This window comes from Opisthorchis viverrini, assembly GCF_000715545.1.
Source record: "Opisthorchis viverrini unplaced genomic scaffold opera_v5_15, whole genome shotgun sequence".
NCBI classification, from domain to species: domain Eukaryota; kingdom Metazoa; phylum Platyhelminthes; class Trematoda; order Opisthorchiida; family Opisthorchiidae; genus Opisthorchis; species Opisthorchis viverrini.
Window position 1 is genome coordinate 3,224,417 of NW_008751671.1, and position 18,980 is coordinate 3,243,396.

The window sequence follows — 18,980 nt, forward strand, 5'->3', positions numbered from 1 at the left end:
TATATATATATATATATATATAACTAGACGAACCTTATGGTTGTACGGCAGTGAAGCATCAGTGCCAACACTGATGTTGCCGTCTTTGATGATGATGATGATGACGATGACATTCCAATGCTCTTGTATTTGACCTGGTGATGGTATTGTATTTTTTCCGTCCAGTTTTTACAAGTTCCGTGTGGTACAGTTTTGGTCAGCCATACAGAGTGACGAAGGGTGGATTATATACTTAGTCCAGACAGAAATATCCTGCTTAATCTTTCGATGAGTTGCACCCATCTTATCGGAAGCCTTTACGATTTCGAGAGAAAATCATATGCAGGCTTCGGTAAACAAAGAGCAATGGAAAACAATTTTATAATGCTTGAGATAACAGACGTGATGTTGAATGCTTCTGCTCCGGTCATTTCTAACGGATGGGGTCTGTGGAATTTTTATTCTCTGTTGACTCTTACACGCCTATTTTATGTAGGCACTGTGAATCCGAACTCAGTGGAATGATCGAACAAAGAGATGAATATAAGCGTGCGCTGCAGCAGCTGAATCGCGCATCCACCCCCAGGTGAGTTTTCGTGCTTTTATACTACTGTTAAAGACAAAAGTGGTATAAATTCAGGGGCGATTCTCGTTTCTCTGAGGGCAGCTACATTGTTTCGCGTCCATAACATTGGAGCTACTTCAGACGCTCAATGGGGCCGAATTTATACCCACTATGATAAATGGATCACCAATTCCTGATATTTACTGCGTACATTTACTTCTGAATACTATAAAATGGAAACTAATCAATCTAAGTCCGTATATGACCTGATTTTGCACTTATGAAGAACCGCACACTCTTCGTGCAGTCTACCGAGACTATAATCGTGTTCAATAAATCACTTCAAAGAACATTACTTGTATCAGAAGAATTTTCAAAATAGCTTACGTAATACTTGGTGGAAGATAAGTTTGTGAGGAAAGCCTCTTGGAGTGAAAATGTGAACTCGTTACCACAACTCATTTCCAAATACTCCTATAAAGAATTTTTGCCTTCCCGGATCCTTAAAAGTTGAAGAAGGTAAGGAATATGAGGAGGTTGCCTTATTCTGTATCGGCTTGTACAAAAATCCATCTGAACTCTCCCCGCTATTCCGTAGAGGAGGCAACGCTTTTTCAATTGTTGGAGTACTCAAACATCAGGAATGAAGACATCGCAGGTTAAACCGAGCACCTGTCTTTTTGTTTCGCACAAATGTTATCTCATGTTTTGGCTGGATCTCAGAACGCTTTCGTACCAAATATTCGTTATATTGTCGGCCAAGATTTTTCAACAGCCCACTGTCCGTTTACTAAGTTCGGAGTTTCTCAAAGACGCAGGCCCCGACCTTGCACATTTTGTTTGTCTCATAAGTAGTGTCTATCTGGGAAAATAGTTGAAGCACACTGTGCCAAGATATGAACCGTCCCAATGCGCATCAACTTACTGCTGTTTAAACTCACGTTGTTTTGTGGCTGCCAGACTTGGCGACAGTTGGTGGAACACACGAGAGACTTCTGATCTGTGAATATCCTTGTGAATAGGATCATCCGGAATCACAGGATTCTCAGTGTGGTGCTCATGAAATGGATCTATAGTAAAGAAACGGATAATTCACTCAAGGACTGCATCTGTCAACACAAGCTATGGTGGCCGGGCCATGTGTTTTACATTCCAAGGAGAGTGTTGTTTCCTGTGCCGCGGAAGCCTTGAGTCGTGCAGAAACTGACGTGGTAGAGAGGAGGGGCTGTTTGTCTTTAAGGAAGGGATCCACATGCCTCTGTTTGTGTTTAGCTGGAGGCGTAAAACGAGCTTCCCCGTTGACCCATGTCAGTGGTTTTTATACTATCGATTTTTGTCAGTGTTAGAGGCTCAGGCACGCGATAAGACTAGTAGTAGGTAAAGCGCCTTGTCCCGTATTTCTTGAACTACAAGACGTTATTCAAATAAACTGACGTCATTGTACAGCGATGAAACACTTGTGTTCCTTGATGGAACTGCTGTCAATAATGTTAATGATTATTATGGCCATGGTCACGATGATCGTGATGATGATGATGAGGAGGAGGAGGAGGTGGAGGAGGTGGATGATTCGTACCTACCGTCCTCATATCAAGATGGAATGCCCCACTTTTAAGATTTTCAGTTTCTGATGGAAAGTAACCATGGAAAGCGTTCTCGGATGTTGGGGATTATAATGCATTTCAGATCGAGTTACGGACGACAATAATGGAGAATTCCATTTAACTGACTGGTTTTACGTAACGCGCTTTCAGTCGGTTGTGCTTCCACAACCCAATACATTTTGATAGGTCAGTCACTACAGGTTGCTCAGAATCAAGCAGTTCTAACAGCCATGAGAAATCACAGACATTCGGGCGATCATCAATGCAATCTCTTGAAGACGTTGGAATTATATAGTGTATTCGATTACATAAGAGAATCCCATTTGTCAGAGAAGCGACTACGTTTATAACAGGAATAAAATGTTTCATTTTACTCCACACAAACAACTGACAGGATAACTATAAATGTTCATAGAATTACCAGGTGCTATGTATGACTTATTAATAATCCCGTATTTTTCATACTTTAGTCTCATGGATTGTTTTCTAGTTTTTGTTTTAATCTATTGAGCTGTGGTTATCCTATTCTCACTTCGTTACAAATGGCAGTCACAAAACTGGGCCTTCTAATTTCCCCATAAAGAAGAAATTTTATATGGTTGACAAACTTGTCTCAAATTCTTTCCTATCGTGGACCTTGGGTTCCAAGGAGCTGCAACAACGTTACGCAAAATATATTCTATGACGACTAATGTTATACCGGGGTTGTTCACTGAAATCCGCTCAAATATAAAGAGTCAACTTCGTTACCAATTTCCCGTGATCCATCATTCTGAGAAATGAATTGTGTTTTTCTTCACGACTCCGAATTCATCATCAAATTTTCCGGTAAAGTACCCAGTTTCGTATAGAAGCGGAACTGTAACAGCCTTGAAGAAGGAGTGTTTATGAACAGAGAACGTCTTTAATAAGTTCAGTTGCCCGTTTCAAACTTTCGATCCTTGGAATGGCACAGACAGTAGTTGGGCCATAGTCCCTGAAGTGATCGGGGAAAGACAGTACGAATGTTGAACAACAGGCATTGTTTTTGCCTGAAGCCCGATTAGCGATGAACCAAATAAAACCCCGAGGAGTTCATTGTATCTGAATCACAAAGTACCTTCACACGGATCAACATTAGGGATAATCTCAGGAACAAGCTTCAAATTAGCTGTGTATGCTTCATCGAATAGACTGTTAAGTCTACGACATGTTTCATTTCATTGAATTTTCAGGCCCCACTGGGACGAAGTCGGGAGAAGCTTACCTTGTGGGCTATCAAAATGGAATGAGGAAACTCATGGAATGTCATCTCAACAGAAGATGCAATATTTGATCAGAATAATGACGAAGAAAACGAGAGATGTTGAGGATGGCCCAAAGCAACTGGAATCAAAGGCAAGTAGTCAGACCAATTGCTACGAGGAAGAGGAGTCATTTGATGAACTCGTCGAAGGACGAACAGAAACCATTATAGGGGGTATTTTCTAGTCGAGAAATTTTTATTTTTCATCTGAACTGTCTTCCATATCGGACCATTTTTTTGAAAAATTATGTACTCGATCTAGTATTTATCCGCGACCCTCAAATGAGTAACGATTTTGCAGATGCTCTCAGCCTAGAATAAACTAGGTAACATGCCTACATTTCTTCGAATACACTGTCCGATTTTCAAATACAGTTAAAGACCACAAAAGTGATGTTCGGCTATTATATTCGGTTATTTTTGTACAGTTAGAGACCAGACAGTTAGAGAGACCAGCCCTAAAAGCCAGCTAAAAGTTGTCTCTTTTTAGTACCGGTTTCTTACAAGATACATGTATCAAAAAACCTTGTTTGCAGTCCAAATTCATTGTCTTATCCTTATGTTCCAGGGGGTTGATGAAAGTGTTCCTCGTTTCTTACGCTGCGAGGACCCACAGGTGTTCAGGCGAACACTTCAGTTGCGAGACTGCTTACTACTGACAGATGAAATCTGGAAGCAACGTAAACAAGAGAAAGAAACTTACAAGGTGCGAGGCTGTGGTCGATTTCAGCATATATTTGTACATCCTTTTGAGCATGGTCAAAAAGTGTCATCAGGAATTTTCACTGGAGAGCAAGCCTTATGAATGTTTGTGACTGATACGTCGACTTGAATCCCGGAGTGTTTTGGTCGGAACTCTGAATTTTGTACCAGCGTCTGTACGAAATAATAGCCATGGACGGAGTAGCACGTTAATATTGAGCACTGTCTCTGTTGTGACTCCGATGAATCTCTCTGACTGTGCAAAGACACTGATTTCTCTGTAGGCTTCTAGAATGAAAGGTATAAGTCACATGGACACACCGGGAGGGGTAAGTATGTATTACCTATTAGGTGCAGTAAACGTCGTAAAAATTACTGGGAATGAAGACGATGGCGAGACAACTCCAGTTAATTTATCAAAGCGCTTGCAGATACCCAAACAAAAAAGAGAAATTCTAAAGGTACGCTCTTTCATTCTATGTAGAATAGAACAGAATCGAACAACCGCTGAACCAACGAAAGCTTAATTTGGCTTAAACAACTTTTGAGCGTTCGTAGGCTGTGCGATCATCACCGTGAATGACAACAAGCTGGCCACCGACTTGAAGTGATCCCTCTGTGTTTCACGAACAAAACAAGATCAGCTACCACTGACGACATGTTGTTTCACAAGGTGACCTACAGCCGAAAATATCCGTTCGTGTGAGTAGCAGTAAAGAGGTAATTATTCTCCGGTTCACTCAGGAAAGTTTCGCTCATAAGCTGGCTTAGATACAAGAGTTTGAATTCATTATGATACTGTTCTCAAGAAGCAAATATTCAAGGCGAGTTTCTGCCTCTCGACTTCCCCTGTCCAGGCTTGGGTCTGGCAGTACCCCAGCTCTCGCGCTTCCTACGGATGGCATGGCATCCAGGCACCGAAAGGGTGTTGCAGCTGAACAGTTGTTATTTTTTAGTTCTGCTTTGTCTGTGCCAGAGAAGGTACTTGAATTCGCTTCGTTGCTTGAATATCAACGCCATTTAGACCTAAGTGTTTTCTCACCTCTCTTATCCATGGTGTTCTGAATCCAGAAAATAGGCGCTCCAGTAAATAAACCAAAACAAGTAGATAGCTACCGCAACCCCTGTGTTTTTGCCTGAACAGTCATTCCTCATTTTCTTGCAACGACAAGCAATTTTAATGTGATCATTCAGTTTACCTACTTTGTCCTATTTCCTCAGTGAACCATGATTTGCTTGACAGCAGTGCTTTTGCTTTTTATCTCACAACTTTGTAGCTGGCCCAGCCTAGATGTTTAATTATAATTTTGTCGACAAAATGACGTGCCCCCAGGCAACTATATGAGAAGGCTCACACTTGGTTGCTACCCACTAAAAGCATGCGACCAGATTATCAGACTTGGTCAGCCGAGTTCAAGCCTAACCAGTGTCTACATCCGTGTTGACCACACTGTGACCAAGCTCTTCCAGCTAGTATTTTTACCTTAGCAGGCCCTCTCTTGTGTTGTCCCGTGACACCCTGTCGGGTCTATTTAGTGGAAAACTGACCTCACGCATTGCTCCGTATGACCGTCTGACTGCCATGCAAGAAGGTTCTTAATTAAACAGTCTGCTGAAATGAAATGTAATTGTAAAAACCTAACCCTTCTACGCTTTTCTTATCACCGACATTCAGCTTCTCCTTGTTCCAGCTCACCGGATCAGTTCACAATTAGCGCAACAATTTGAAACATTTTTCAATAGAGACTCTATCCTCAAGTGAAGTCAGCCTTTGTTGAAATGCGCGGAAGAATTATGCAACTGTTTTGTCCTTATTGAGAAGCATCTTCAGTGAAGATCTCACATATCCACAGAGCGGTACTATGCAACAGCTCTGTTGGGAAAGCTTTTAGAAATTTATCATGCTATCAACAATTTGGCACTTATTTTTACTGTCCACTGTCTTGTGGGTGTGCAGTCTCAATATGATCCACCCTATTCGGACAAAAGCATAGAATTCAGTTCAGTTCATTGTATCGATGTCTTGTTTATTTTACTGTTAATGTGCACAGGAACCTGCGAATGTGCGACGCCGTTCCGTGGTACGCAGACGAATGTCACAGGTAATGCTCCACGTCGTCTTCACCAGCAAGCATATCAACCACCCTACCCCCTGCACCCACAAATATGGCTCACTAACTGCACGCACCATGATATGTGTCTGTGACTTGTCCTACGCACAATACTTGCTTACAGTAAACACACGCAGGACCCGCATTTCGGTTTCGGCACTATTTATACATCACCTGATCGTCTGAGGAACGGTTACTGATTCCAGTGTAGCCAGTCACCTGAATTTATCTAACTTCCAAATGGACCCGGTCATGTTGCTGATGCTGTGGGTAATGTTACCAGTAATCTTTTCAGTAAACGGGGTTGTTAAGGTGTTGGGCAAACCAATCAGATCGCTAAAGCATGAACATCTTCGTCTGTTTAGACTTGATAAGTCGGGTGAGTCGAGCGTGTGCTGGTGAAACACTGATGACGCGCTCACCTGTATGTTAGATGTCCTGGGCCGGCCAAGACTGTCCACCACATGTGAGCTCTAAACTCGAGTCTGGTACTTCTCCCCTTTTATGTAAATCTATCAAGATAATTACGGCAGAACTGGAAAAGATAGTAGTGTGAAAGCGAATATCATAACCACCGCTTCGGAGAATCCCTCGCAGAATCAAATGTATTCAGTATAACAGGAGGCTTTTTGGCGTACAAGTAGACTATGAGAGTAACTATAAGAAATTTAGCAGGCCTAAACACAACTGACCATAGCATGGCTCTAGTCTGAGTTCGTCACTGGAACCCCATGCCTATTCCCTAAAGTCTAGATCCTATATACTATTTGGGCACACCACAACCTTACGTGTGATGATATCAAGTATGTGCTTTGTGAACATGTGCCCGGCAAATCACTGTCAATACCTTCTTGCAATATGTGCTATGTAATGTGAGGACTTATAATCATATTGCCAAGCGGACCCATTATAAGTAATGATTTCGTCCCACGGATACGTGATCGTGGGTTGCACTGGGATCACCAGGCGAGTTTGCACACTTGTGTGAAAATAAGTGTGAGCAAGTGAACATATCCACCATCGATCAGACGTCTTACTGGTTCGAATTGAATCTGACTTCAGTGATTCTCGGTGTTGCTTGGTGTCGTGAAACATTCATAGATAATTTGCTATGGCACTCAAATAGACTAGCATCCTTTATTTCGCCAGCATACCAAAACAAACCGAAAAAGATTTTATGTGCCAACAGGGTGAAAAGTTGGTGTTACAAAAACTAAAGCAATTAACAAGAGTCGAAAAAACAGGAAATAACGTGGCGAAATCGTCAAAACAGCGTCATTTGAAGCAGCAACGATGAGAGGCCATTAGCTTAGTAAGTACGCACAATATAGGACAGTGTGCTGTTCCTGTTCTTCCTCGGTAGATATGTAGATGAATGTTTGAACTTGATATGCCCGGTGTAATAATATCAGCCAAAAACTTCGTCAAAAACACTAATGTAATAATCAGCTTTCCAAAGAGGAATTCGACACTAAAGTGATGATTCGTCTATTGAATTAAGCCAGACACATTGGGGGTGGTGCAATCGAAATACAAACGTATTTTTGGGAACCCTGGAAAGGTGCTAAAGTACAAGGAGTCAGTGGTGATGATGTTAACAAAAAGGAGACGATATCTAATCCGTCAGACCAGATACAGTTTCCACAAGTTCGGCTCAAAAGTGGTGTCTAACGAAGAAGGACTTTTGGATCATTTCGTTGTCAACAGGAAAGAAGCAGAGCTCAATCAAGAGGACTTTCCAAAGCAAGTTAAATGAAACCTCAAGATTTTTAAAAGTATTCAACTGTAAGAACTCGTATTAGATCAGTTAAGTAGTCCAGTGGAGTTCCTTAGAAGTAAGGAGGATGAGTGTGCACAAAATTTCAGCCAAGTGAAAACTTGACCCTATCTCTGCGTTGGTGCCATATTCTAGAAAATCATTAAAGATAACAGTAATCATTCAGTTACGAAACGCTTTTGGTTCCAGGTGCCATGCCATCCGAGGGAAGTAGGATGGTTGGACACTGCCAGAGTGGTGTCTAACGAAGAAGGACTTTTGGATCATTTCGTTGTCAACAGGAAAGAAGCAGAGCTCAATCAAGAGGACTTTCCAAAGCAAGTTAAATGAAACCTCAAGATTTTTAAAAGTATTCAACTGTAAGAACTCGTATTAGATCAGTTAAGTAGTCCAGTGGAGTTCCTTAGAAGTAAGGAGGATGAGTGTGCACAAAATTTCAGCCAAGTGAAAACTTGACCCTATCTCTGCGTTGGTGCCATATTCTAGAAAATCATTAAAGATAACAGTAATCATTCAGTTACGAAACGCTTTTGGTTCCAGGTGCCATGCCATCCGAGGGAAGTAGGATGGTTGGGACACTGCCAGGTTGCTTAGGCCTAGACAAAAGCAGTCAAGATGCTAACGTTGGTTACGAACAACGGACAGTAAATTGGGATGATGGGGAACACCATAGTTATCTGTGAGAACTGCGAACTTCTAACCACTTGTGCACACACAGGGTCCTGTTTCGTAAGTGATCATGGAGGTACTTGGCTGCATTCCCATTAACATCACATTGAGAAAGACGATTAAGTAAGTTTCGTCTCGATAGCAACAAATGCGGGGATTCGTATGCAAATTTCCTACATCTTGAATTGTAGCGTTAACCTACATAAACTCACTGGCTTTTCCTAAAAAGTGAACCTCCGTGGGCTGCTTAAAATACGTTAGAATCCGTGAATTAGTTGAATCACGAAAAAATTGATGTTGTGGGATTTTGTGGGACAACCGGCTGGCGAATTTCCCAAAAAGAATGCTCTTATAAAGACACACTGAGATAAGTCCTGGAGTTCCTAATGGAGCCAATTACATGTAAATTGATAGAATGTGCCACAGCAGTTAGTACAGTCACCGAGTAATAGACTGGCTGGTTCCCGCAGCAGCCTGTAACTCGGCGACTTTAGACCGCCATTGCTAATTTGCACGCTGCAGCTTTATTCAGTCCAGCTAAATTAATTCTTCAGGCAGAGTTCTTGCGAGATTAATCCGGCACCTTGAATGCCCCGTATTTGTCAGCCAAACTAGGAAGCATTTTGATTGGTGGTTCGAGAACGATCCCCGATAGCGCGTTTGAAATCCATTCAAAACGTACAATCATTACAAAACAAGGCACTTTTCCGATTATCCAGAAACCGGAATTTGTACTGATCCTCCGAAATTAAGACGGTAATAGTGATTATGGTCGATGCAACAAGTTTCTGAGAATTGAGTCTCGTAGCAGCAATTCGGGATGCATTATCCATCCATTGAAGTCAATGTGGAAGACGCACACATATTCAGAACACCGGAACAAGCAAAACTACTGACGCTGAAGCCCCAGTCGTCAGAATATAGCCCTAACATCTAGCGAATGAACAGACTGAATGGTTCCGGATCGTCTACGCACCCTTTTAGCAAACCTCACACTGCCGGTTACGATATGCAAGTGGAAAAAGAACTGTGCAATCGCTGATTGCAAACAGCTAAGCAATCCCTTGCCAAATACATGCAATGATTGATTTTGTGGACCACATTTCTGTGCGCTGCTGCTGTGAAGCTCCTTGTCGATCGCGACAATAAAGTGTAGTAGGGCAAGATCGCTTTAATCCACTTATTGGCATGTACTGTGCATTGAAACTTATGCACTATTTTGTTTGATTATTTCCAAAGACGGTTTGCCTACTACGTGCTTTGGAAGCAACAATGTGATGGAATATTTATCAGTGCGAAGGATTTCTTGAAAATTTAGCTTTTTGAAGCATGCCGCTTTGACAGGGAAGAATTGTCCAGAAAACCTACTTCCTGTACCCCCGGCTTCCTTTTTCGGAATACTTCTATCTGGGTTTTCCTCTTGCGCTCATCTTCCGCTGATCGTCAAGCTAACATGAAGGAGTTGGTAGACTGCATCATGTCTAACTGCGAGTTGCTGATTCTTGTGCCACTGGATATCGAAACGATGACCAGCTTGTTTGAGTACCGCGTTCAGGCAGTTAAACTTTGGCTTTTGTTTAGCTCTCCACCCATGTAAGCAGCTCAACCCATTTGCCAAAGTATAAATGTCGTTGCCCAAATGTTATTGTGCGACCTTGAGGCTCGCGATTTCCATGACACTATTGGTTAATACATTTTGTACCACTGTTACTGATATAGAGTTGATCGATATTTTAAAAATAAACATGGCAACATCTGGAACAGAACAGAACAACTCCGTACTTCAATGCCTGTTTTGGTGATTCCTTGTAAACGCGGAAACGGTGGACTTCAGTTCCGTTTCTGATTTTCCTTAGGAGGACCTCGTCACAATTGGGGTCAGGGCTGTCAGGAATATCATGTATCTTACTGACGAATTAGATGGAGAATTGTACACCAGCTGCTCAAGGTCAATTTCAGTATGAAAAAACGTTTTTGTAATGGGCCTTGGTTGTCTCTAAATGGTGCAAAATCCATACCTTCCTCATCTGCCCAAGATAAGACCATCACTTTGAGAGTAGAAAAAATGTTTTTGGTGGTCGCAGATTTACCCCTCACAGAATTATGAACCGTCTGCTAAGACAAATTACTGCGTGTGCCGGTGGCTTTACTTAGGGTTCAGCTAGATATCTATTGAAGTGAATGAGTTTTCCGTAAAGTCGGAATGTCCTTCTATTTGGAGACGGATTTGTCCGGTTTAGCTAGTTTTTCCGACGATCGTTCCTGTCCACCGTGGGGTCAATCGCTTGGTTATCAGTGGGATACAAAGTAGCGCCTGACTCAAACAGGTCTAAGTCTGCAGGAGCTGGAATTTTGGTGTCAAAGATGTTGAGTTTCAGTTCTGCAATACGATTAAGAAGCAAAAAGGGTGAGATTACACGGTGGGCCGGAAAAATCTGTCTTGATTTACGGGTAGTTAAGAAACTCCATTTGCCTCTGATAATGATGAAGTAGATCAATTGGGCATTTTTGGAAAGTTGGTAAGTTCACCCACTTCATCTTCTGTGCAAAAAATCGCTTGATGGGAGTGCCCACATTTGAGGACTCAGAACCAGGCAGCTTATGAAGAGGTAGCCGAAATTCCAAACAAAGGAGAACTTCCTTCATTCGACTGTGAACCGGCCATTCAGATTTAACATACAGCATATTTACTCCAGTCTTGGAAGCGTAAGAATTTCGCGATATTCTGGTATAGATGAGCTCGAATTGCGTATTTCATTGAAACAAGCAAATACATCTTAGATAATGTTAATCCTCATGCGGTTTTCCTAAAGTTTAATCTTTGAACCATGAAGCGTCCAAGAGATGTATTTTCAACGGAACCGTCTCGAGGATTTCGAGGCAATGCACCCAAGTGTTTCTGTCCATGAGAACAACACCTTGCAGTAGCAGTTGAGTCACTAAACGTTTCAGATAATTTTAGCAGAAAATTGCAGCCTATGTAGGCGTAGCACAAGAGGAACCAACAAGATAGTCACACCACGGCTCTTTTGCTACCCAGAACATATTCAGTCATTAGCTCGTGGACGCTAGAGGTAATCCCATTTTGTCTAGTGTCACCCATGGTATCCTAATTACGAAAGAACCGCCTATCTAATACAGTCGGTAACGTGAGAGCGACTTTTTACTTTTATAAGGGTGAATGGAGGGTGATTTTAGAGCTTGGGTTCTGCAACATGTACACTTGCTTAGCGCGTGCTTCACCCTCAGGGCAAAGTTGGGTCGTGCCTGTGGGCCGAGTGCAAACCAACAGTTTGGCTTCAATTGATGAATTTTTTGTAACGTGCTGGTGGATCAGTCATAGTCACCGACCTCGAATGACTTACACCATTTTCCTTTGTGCACGTAATGCACAATCCGGATTGGGACGAATCCTCCATCCATTAATATAAAGTTTGATCAAAACTGTATGTTGGAAAAATCATAGAGCCGATTTCACAACCGCATATTTATATCTGCTGAAGCTTCTCAGTTAAATACTTTTCTAGTGGAAATTTGATCGTAAAGTTTCTGTCTGCTCGAGGTGTAAGAGAGAAAACCACTCCTAGGGATCGATTCATGAATAGGACGCTACTGAAGGCGCACGACAGGTTGGAAAAACTCCACTGTGTTCCAGAAAGATTCGGAATTTCCTTCTAAAACCTACAGCAGTAATGGTACCTCAATGAAAACGACTTCGTTTCATGTGTTCAGCGCGCAATTTCGTCATACACACCTCAGTGGCGGTCACAGAAGTGTTTTGCTTTGGTGCTTAAGTTTTGCAAGTCTATGCAAGTTCACTCAAGCACGGAAGAATGACCCAAATTTATCAACAGCCTATTGCTCGGATCATCCACCTCCGGGTTCTTCTGATGCCTAGTGCCCGATTTTTCAACTGTTCGAATACCAGCTCAAGTGAAATTCAAAACAGTCTACTCGGAATATTTAGTAGAAAAACTACGTGTGAGAGATATTCACTCGATGTCCGTTTTATTATAGCCCAAGTGAGGTATAACCTTAGTTAAAAACACAAGTTTATGCTCAAAAAGCTGTGTCAGTGAAAAAGAAAACGTGGATCAGTTCATCCAAATTCGATAGCAGTAGAAGCCGTTGTGAAGATGGCACGTAGGCACCAGTTTATGTATGCTTCACACTAATTGCATCAATCGTCTCCACCCTGTAATGGCTCAGTCTTCTTTATCTTGCGTGAGAAAAATACATTGTCAGTCTTTTTAGCTCCTTGGCTAAGTGTTCAACCTAGGATGACCCAGTGGCACCGAGATGAATTTAAAGAGCCCGTTACGTTTCCGGCTTATTTTTTAAATTAAAAACACCAGCTTCAAGCGGGAGAGTAAAACCAACACTCTTCGTAAGTTACTTCGATTTTTCTCCTTTTATTCACCCAGACACAACTTGAACTTCCCTACAAATTTGCGGTTTTAAATTCTCAGCCTGTTTAACTACATGTATGAAGTTCTGAGGGAAGAACAAAGCATTCAGAGCTTTGAAGACGTACACTTTGATGAAACATGGACCGAAGTTGGCAGTCGAACATAACTTTCGTTCCAAACAACCGAGAACGAAAACTATACTTTATGACTCCAGCTTGAATATTACACGTCACCATACTCTGGCCATGCACTTTTGAGAGCTTTTGTCCAGTAACCGAGTTCTCATGCCATTTTAGGCCCGTTTTACCCCAGCACCAGCGATGTCTAAACCCTCAGTAACCAACTGGAGACCGTTTGATGAGTTTTTGGAAAACTTCTTCACCCAAGTCTACGGTATCCCAAGAATCCGTTTGGAATGGGCTTATACCTATAACGAAGCAATTACAAATCACAAAGATTATTTGTCACTGCACGAAGTAAAATGTATAATCGACAATGAGGTAAGCTTGGCTTTCAATACTAACAAACTGTTCACAATCAGCTTGATGAAAACTGCCACTGGCATTTGTTCACGTGGCTTGAACAAGCTGAAAGGCTTATCAGCGGTGTTGCTACAGGTGATTCACAATAGTAATCTCATCAATTTGTTCCAGACATTTCAGAAGGCGAAGAAACTGAACTCTTGGTGGTAAGCCGGGACCAACTACAAGCGGTTCTCTACGAACTTACTGGCGCACAGTTTGAGTCAAATATTGAAAGCTTGTTGGAAAAGGCAACTATGGTGAACGGAAAGGACATGGAAGCTCAGAGAAACGAAAATAGCAGTCAGTTGGATAAGAAGATACTGATTGATGTGAAAGCACTATTTTTTAAAGTATGTATTGTAGATGAGCAGATAATCAGACCGAACAAATCTGTGAAATTACTGAGGAATGACTGCTTCTGCTGACTTAGAATAAACTCCTCTAGACTTTAAGTGGAAAATATGGACAGGGAACGACGTCTGCCTCATCGTCACATTCTGCAGCTTCAGATGACAGGAAAGATCGGGGAAGTGCTGAAATGGGGTGTCCGAACTGAAGCTATAGTCTGAAAGACAAGGCCTTGTATAGCTGAAACAGGCTACCTTATTCTAGGCAGCACACAACTGTCTTCGACTAGATGGGATACGGGACTCACTCCACGAAAAATCCTGGCGAATACAAAGTTTGACATCGAATAAACAAGGCACGAGAGTAGAATTATAGACGCTTTTTGAAAAGAAGGGACAATATGCATGAATAGCGGAGTAGTAGAAAATGAACACTGAAGCTGCCAGATAAGTTTGGTGCTTGACTTTCAGCTGAGCTGTGGCTCAACATATGGTAACTCAAAGTAGTTGAAGGTAGCGTTTCATCCCTATATTTTCCTGGTAAAAGTAAGCTTCGTCAGATATTCCATCCAACTGCCTGGACAAGGCGTTTTTCATCCCTGCTGTCCATCAGAGAAGGATTGATGGTCGATAACGTGCTATCGCCCTACTCAAAGGCTCGGATTAGGAAGATACAATGTTTTTGTCTCGGACGAATGTTTCTCCATCGACACGACGCAGTTTTGTTTGCTTCTGGGGTTTGGGAAGTGGTAAACACCAAATGGCTCAGCTCATCTAGACTGGATGCACCCAGATGCCAAAATGATCTCTTTCGATATTCGTGTGTGAGTGCCAGAATTTGTTATCTAATGCACAACGGTCGAGTAACTTTTTTGTCGTCTATATATATTAGAATAGAAGGCGCAAGTTACGAAAATTTACCATGAAAACGCGTCCTAGAATAACAGGAAAAAAGTGGTAGCAAGTGGGACCTCTAGAGTTATCGTGTCACCCTACGTTTCTTACTTGTCTGTTTCGGTTTCCTTCCATTGAGACTGTTCCAGCTGTAAAAAATCCAACTTAATATTGACGTGGGTGTATTCTTCGCGGAAATATCTGCCAATTTGACTGGCGAATTCATGCTGATGGTACAGACCGGTTCCAGTGTTTTTTCCTTGAATGATAAACCAGCCATTCGAAGAATCCCAACTACATAGGTCCACCTCCTCGAGGAACACCTTCATGGGAACAAATCCACACCAGTTAAACTGCATACTTGGTGGGAAAAGAAGCGTCTACTCTGTGTCATCTGCCATGCATGTCTGTCGACTCTGAGTAGTTCCGACTGGTGCAATCAGCTAATGCACTGCTTGTTATACCTAACAGTTAGACAAGAACTGTTGCTTGGTTTATCGTCCCTATCACTTAAGCTGCAATCGTTTTATGGTCCACAACAGCAAATAAGACCGTCGTGTGACAAACCAAGGGCCAACTAATTGATATATCCAAGGTTATCCGGCTTAACTGTAGGAGTATAAGTAGCTTCCCTTTATAACAGAATTTAATGGACAGACCTGTCAGTCCGGTTAGTCGAAACAAAGGTACGCATGCGTGTTGTCTACATTTCGGGAATTTGTCCATCTGTTCGTGCACCGTCTGTAATTCGCATCCATATTTGTTATCCGACCTCCGACAGTACAAGTTTACATCATCACGCACGCACGCACGCACGCACGCAGTGCAGTTGAGTGCCACATGGTCCGAAAGCCTAGCACGTGTTAAAATTCAGAAACACACAGAAAAAAGCCGTCTGAGAAATTGGTGAACTCACGTCTTGCAATCGTTTTAGAGAACCCAGACCAATACTCCTACAGTGGTGACTCAGGTAAGTTTACGATGCATTGGGTAGTTATAATTTCAAAGACAACACCTGGGTCACCCACTACATGGATGTCACCCGTGGGGCACACATCTCACAATGTACCTTCCTACTGCGTCAACGAAAAAAATGATATGCTCCGAATCACCGATTACAGAAGACTATATGAGCGCTCCATTTGGGAAGGTTTTTTGTAAACGTGTGTGAGTGATGAACCTAAAGTTGACATTCGGCATCAATAAGTGTCAGCTTGCCTCGTTTCCAGGTGACTGGCCTATCAGCGGTTCTGGTCAACTGACCACAGAAAGAGTCCTCGTGTTGCTGGTATCGTAGGAAAGAAAGACATGTTTATTGCATTAGAGCAGTCTACCATCTGTCTGTGTCATTTCACGTTATTCACGATGTTCATAAGTTGATCTTCGAATATCAGAGCAATTGTCTTTTTTAAAGAAAGGTTTGATAATTTCTGCCTTAAACCACAAAAAGAACTGACCATGAGCTGCTTGGGGATTTTCTCTCTACTTCATGTGAAGTCTCGTACAAACCTTTTGCGAGATTTGTTAGATACACATTGTCCACGAGCTCCAGTAAGGATGAAATTTTTGTGGGATATTTCACAAAGCTTGTGCCCAGACAGATCTTCAAAACGTGTGTTTGTGATTCCACCGAGGACGTATTGAGCGGGGATCCGTTAGGGAGTTGGTGTATATATGTGAAACAAGCAGGGAAATTTTCTAACTAATTACTGATAATTTCATAACGTCACCTTGGTAACCGATAGATGGTTGATGAGATTCCAAATAATCGATGGGAACATCTGTGCTCTTTTTGGGCATAAACTGACCAAAAAGAAATCCGTACCCAGTTCACAAGCGCTAGAGGCAGACAATGTAATGGTGGTGCGTTGTGGGTAGTTTGCACGTCCGTTCATGTGTTTTAGACAGCTCTGACTCTCGTCCAGGTAGATAACACATCCCAAACTCATACAGAACTCAAGTGGTTTGGCTTTGAATACTCCAACCTTCTTTGCCAGGCCGGTAGCATTTGGTATTGCAAACTCCTTTATTTTCAGTGCACTGTACCAAATGTTATTTTACTGCGTTTTGTTTTAATCTGACAAACTGCACTGTAGTGATTTAAATAGCTGCCTTTTGTTTGTACGAAAGGCCTGCCCCACCACTTGGAAGCAAAAACTTCTCCGTTCGTTTTCAATGTTCTCTCAACCAGTTAAACGATAGTGGATTTGATCGTACTGCGTCTCATTCTGTTTGATTAATTTGATCATGTTGCACGCATAGGAACATAAGCGTACGTACAACTGACTCACCTTGACACTCTAGACATTCCATAGTTTAAAGCTTGTCACAGTGCCAGAGATGATCCTCTGTGACCATTGCAGACTAGCACTAGCTAGCCATGCGTGTGCTCTGGGTGGGCTTTATGGGTGATATGGACTTCCAGACCACCGTTCGCATACACCATGACGCTCAGCCTATCTAATTGTACCGGAAATTATGGGCACTAGCTGGACCTATTGATGATGAGAGAACTGTCCCCTCCTGTTAATTTTTCAGTCTTAGTCCTTCTGGCTTACACCGGGTACGAGAACTTCAGCTGACCGCAGGTGTGCCTCAGAGGAAGCCATGACATTGTCGATAGTGTAGGGTATTCGTTCGGTTTGGTGGAATAGCTTGAAAACGGGCGTTTGCCGAACATACATTTTTCTAAACTTTCCAAGGGTTCGCGGCATTCCAACATGATTATACACTTGTTATGACCATTTATACACTCTCTCCAAGTCACCAGCAAAAGTAAGACATAACCTACTAGTTGAATGAGATTGTCTGCGGCATATTTGAATTAATTTACTTGCAAACTGAAATCATCATAAAGAAGCACCGTCAGTAGTTTTTTTCAATTCTATCTTGCAGGACCCTGGGGAAGAGTTCAATCCATTCATCAGAGAGTTGATTGCATTGTACGAAGGTATCAAACTTGGGTTTGTGGAAGAGGTAGTCAGCAAACTCGAAAAGTCCCTGTAAGTTGCCCTGATAATCATTTACTTTGTTTCAAGGCTAAACGCAAGCTATGCATACACATCATCACCCAACCGGTCTAAAATTGTCAGTTTTATTTCATCCTTATTGCGTTACAAGCTGACTGAGGCCCATAGGGATTCAGTCACACTGGTGAGAGAAAAGACTGTTTACTGACCGATGAATGCGCGAGGCATTCGTCGTACTTCGTATCCATGTGCTCATTCCAATGCTCTAAACGTTTCTCGTGTTTCCACTTCACTATGCTCATTTAGGAATTTGAGTTGGCTAAGTTATATATACATATATAACCCTTGAGACAATTCTCAACAAATCGAAATGGGGCCACAATGCAAGCAATAAACAGACGCACCAGCAAACAGTTAACCAACAAGATCGGCACCCTGTTTGCTAGTAGGTGAACTCTGTCCTTCCACAAAGTGCGCAACTACCTCGATCAGATCACCGTGTTTGAATGACTATCCCTCTTCGGAAAAGGCCAGATAACTCATTCACCGCTGGAATTCAGCCAACAAGAACCAGTGCTGAAGGACGGTAAGGTATCACTCCAATGTTTGTAGACACGGAATAGTCATAAACTTGGCTTGAAACGCCCTGGAAAGAAAGGCACTACAAAATGTGTAAGACAACGATTAAACAGTCGTCATTCTTTCAGGTAAAGGCAAAGCCCTATGTTACTAGAAAAACCGTGATACAAAAGTGAATCCCTACAGGTTCCCTGAGGACCTTAAGTCTATGCAAATATCCGACTATCGAAATATCCAACTGTGATCTTGAGTATTGCCACAACGAAATTCACATCATACAAAGGAGGCACACGCTGACAGAATGCTTCTTCCCAAAACTAAAAGTTATTATTGGGACTCCTCTCCTCGATTTAACAGTTTTAGCACAACCATATGGGATGGTTCAAAAGACGAAGAGTTGTCACCTGAAGGCAACGCACGACCGAACGCAAATAAGCTGCTTCAAAACATTATTTTATCGAATCCGAACTCGATCGAACAGCTTCATCCAGGAAGGCTTCTTAAGGCAAACACCGAAAACCAAAGGCATAATTACTGATTCAATGTGTTTTTTTTCAGTCCATAAA

At 42.2% G+C, this 18,980-nt stretch overlaps 1 protein-coding gene across 1 annotated transcript in view; it reads left to right on the plus strand.

Moving 5' to 3' along the window:
- The window catches only part of T265_12796 (hypothetical protein), a gene marked incomplete at both ends in the record, with an annotated part of 22,923 nt that extends 5,057 nt beyond the window's left edge, over positions 1-17,866 (plus strand). The window contains 8 exons of the mRNA XM_009165496.1: positions 476-565; positions 3,363-3,607; positions 3,862-3,875; positions 4,002-4,139; positions 6,187-6,237; positions 13,398-13,731; positions 13,755-13,975; positions 17,762-17,866. Of these exons, the coding sequence (XP_009163760.1) occupies positions 476-565; positions 3,363-3,607; positions 3,862-3,875; positions 4,002-4,139; positions 6,187-6,237; positions 13,398-13,731; positions 13,755-13,975; positions 17,762-17,866 (1,198 nt within the window). The remainder of the gene's footprint in view (positions 1-475; positions 566-3,362; positions 3,608-3,861; positions 3,876-4,001; positions 4,140-6,186; positions 6,238-13,397; positions 13,732-13,754; positions 13,976-17,761) is intronic.
- Positions 17,867-18,980: the final 1,114 nt, after the last annotated feature.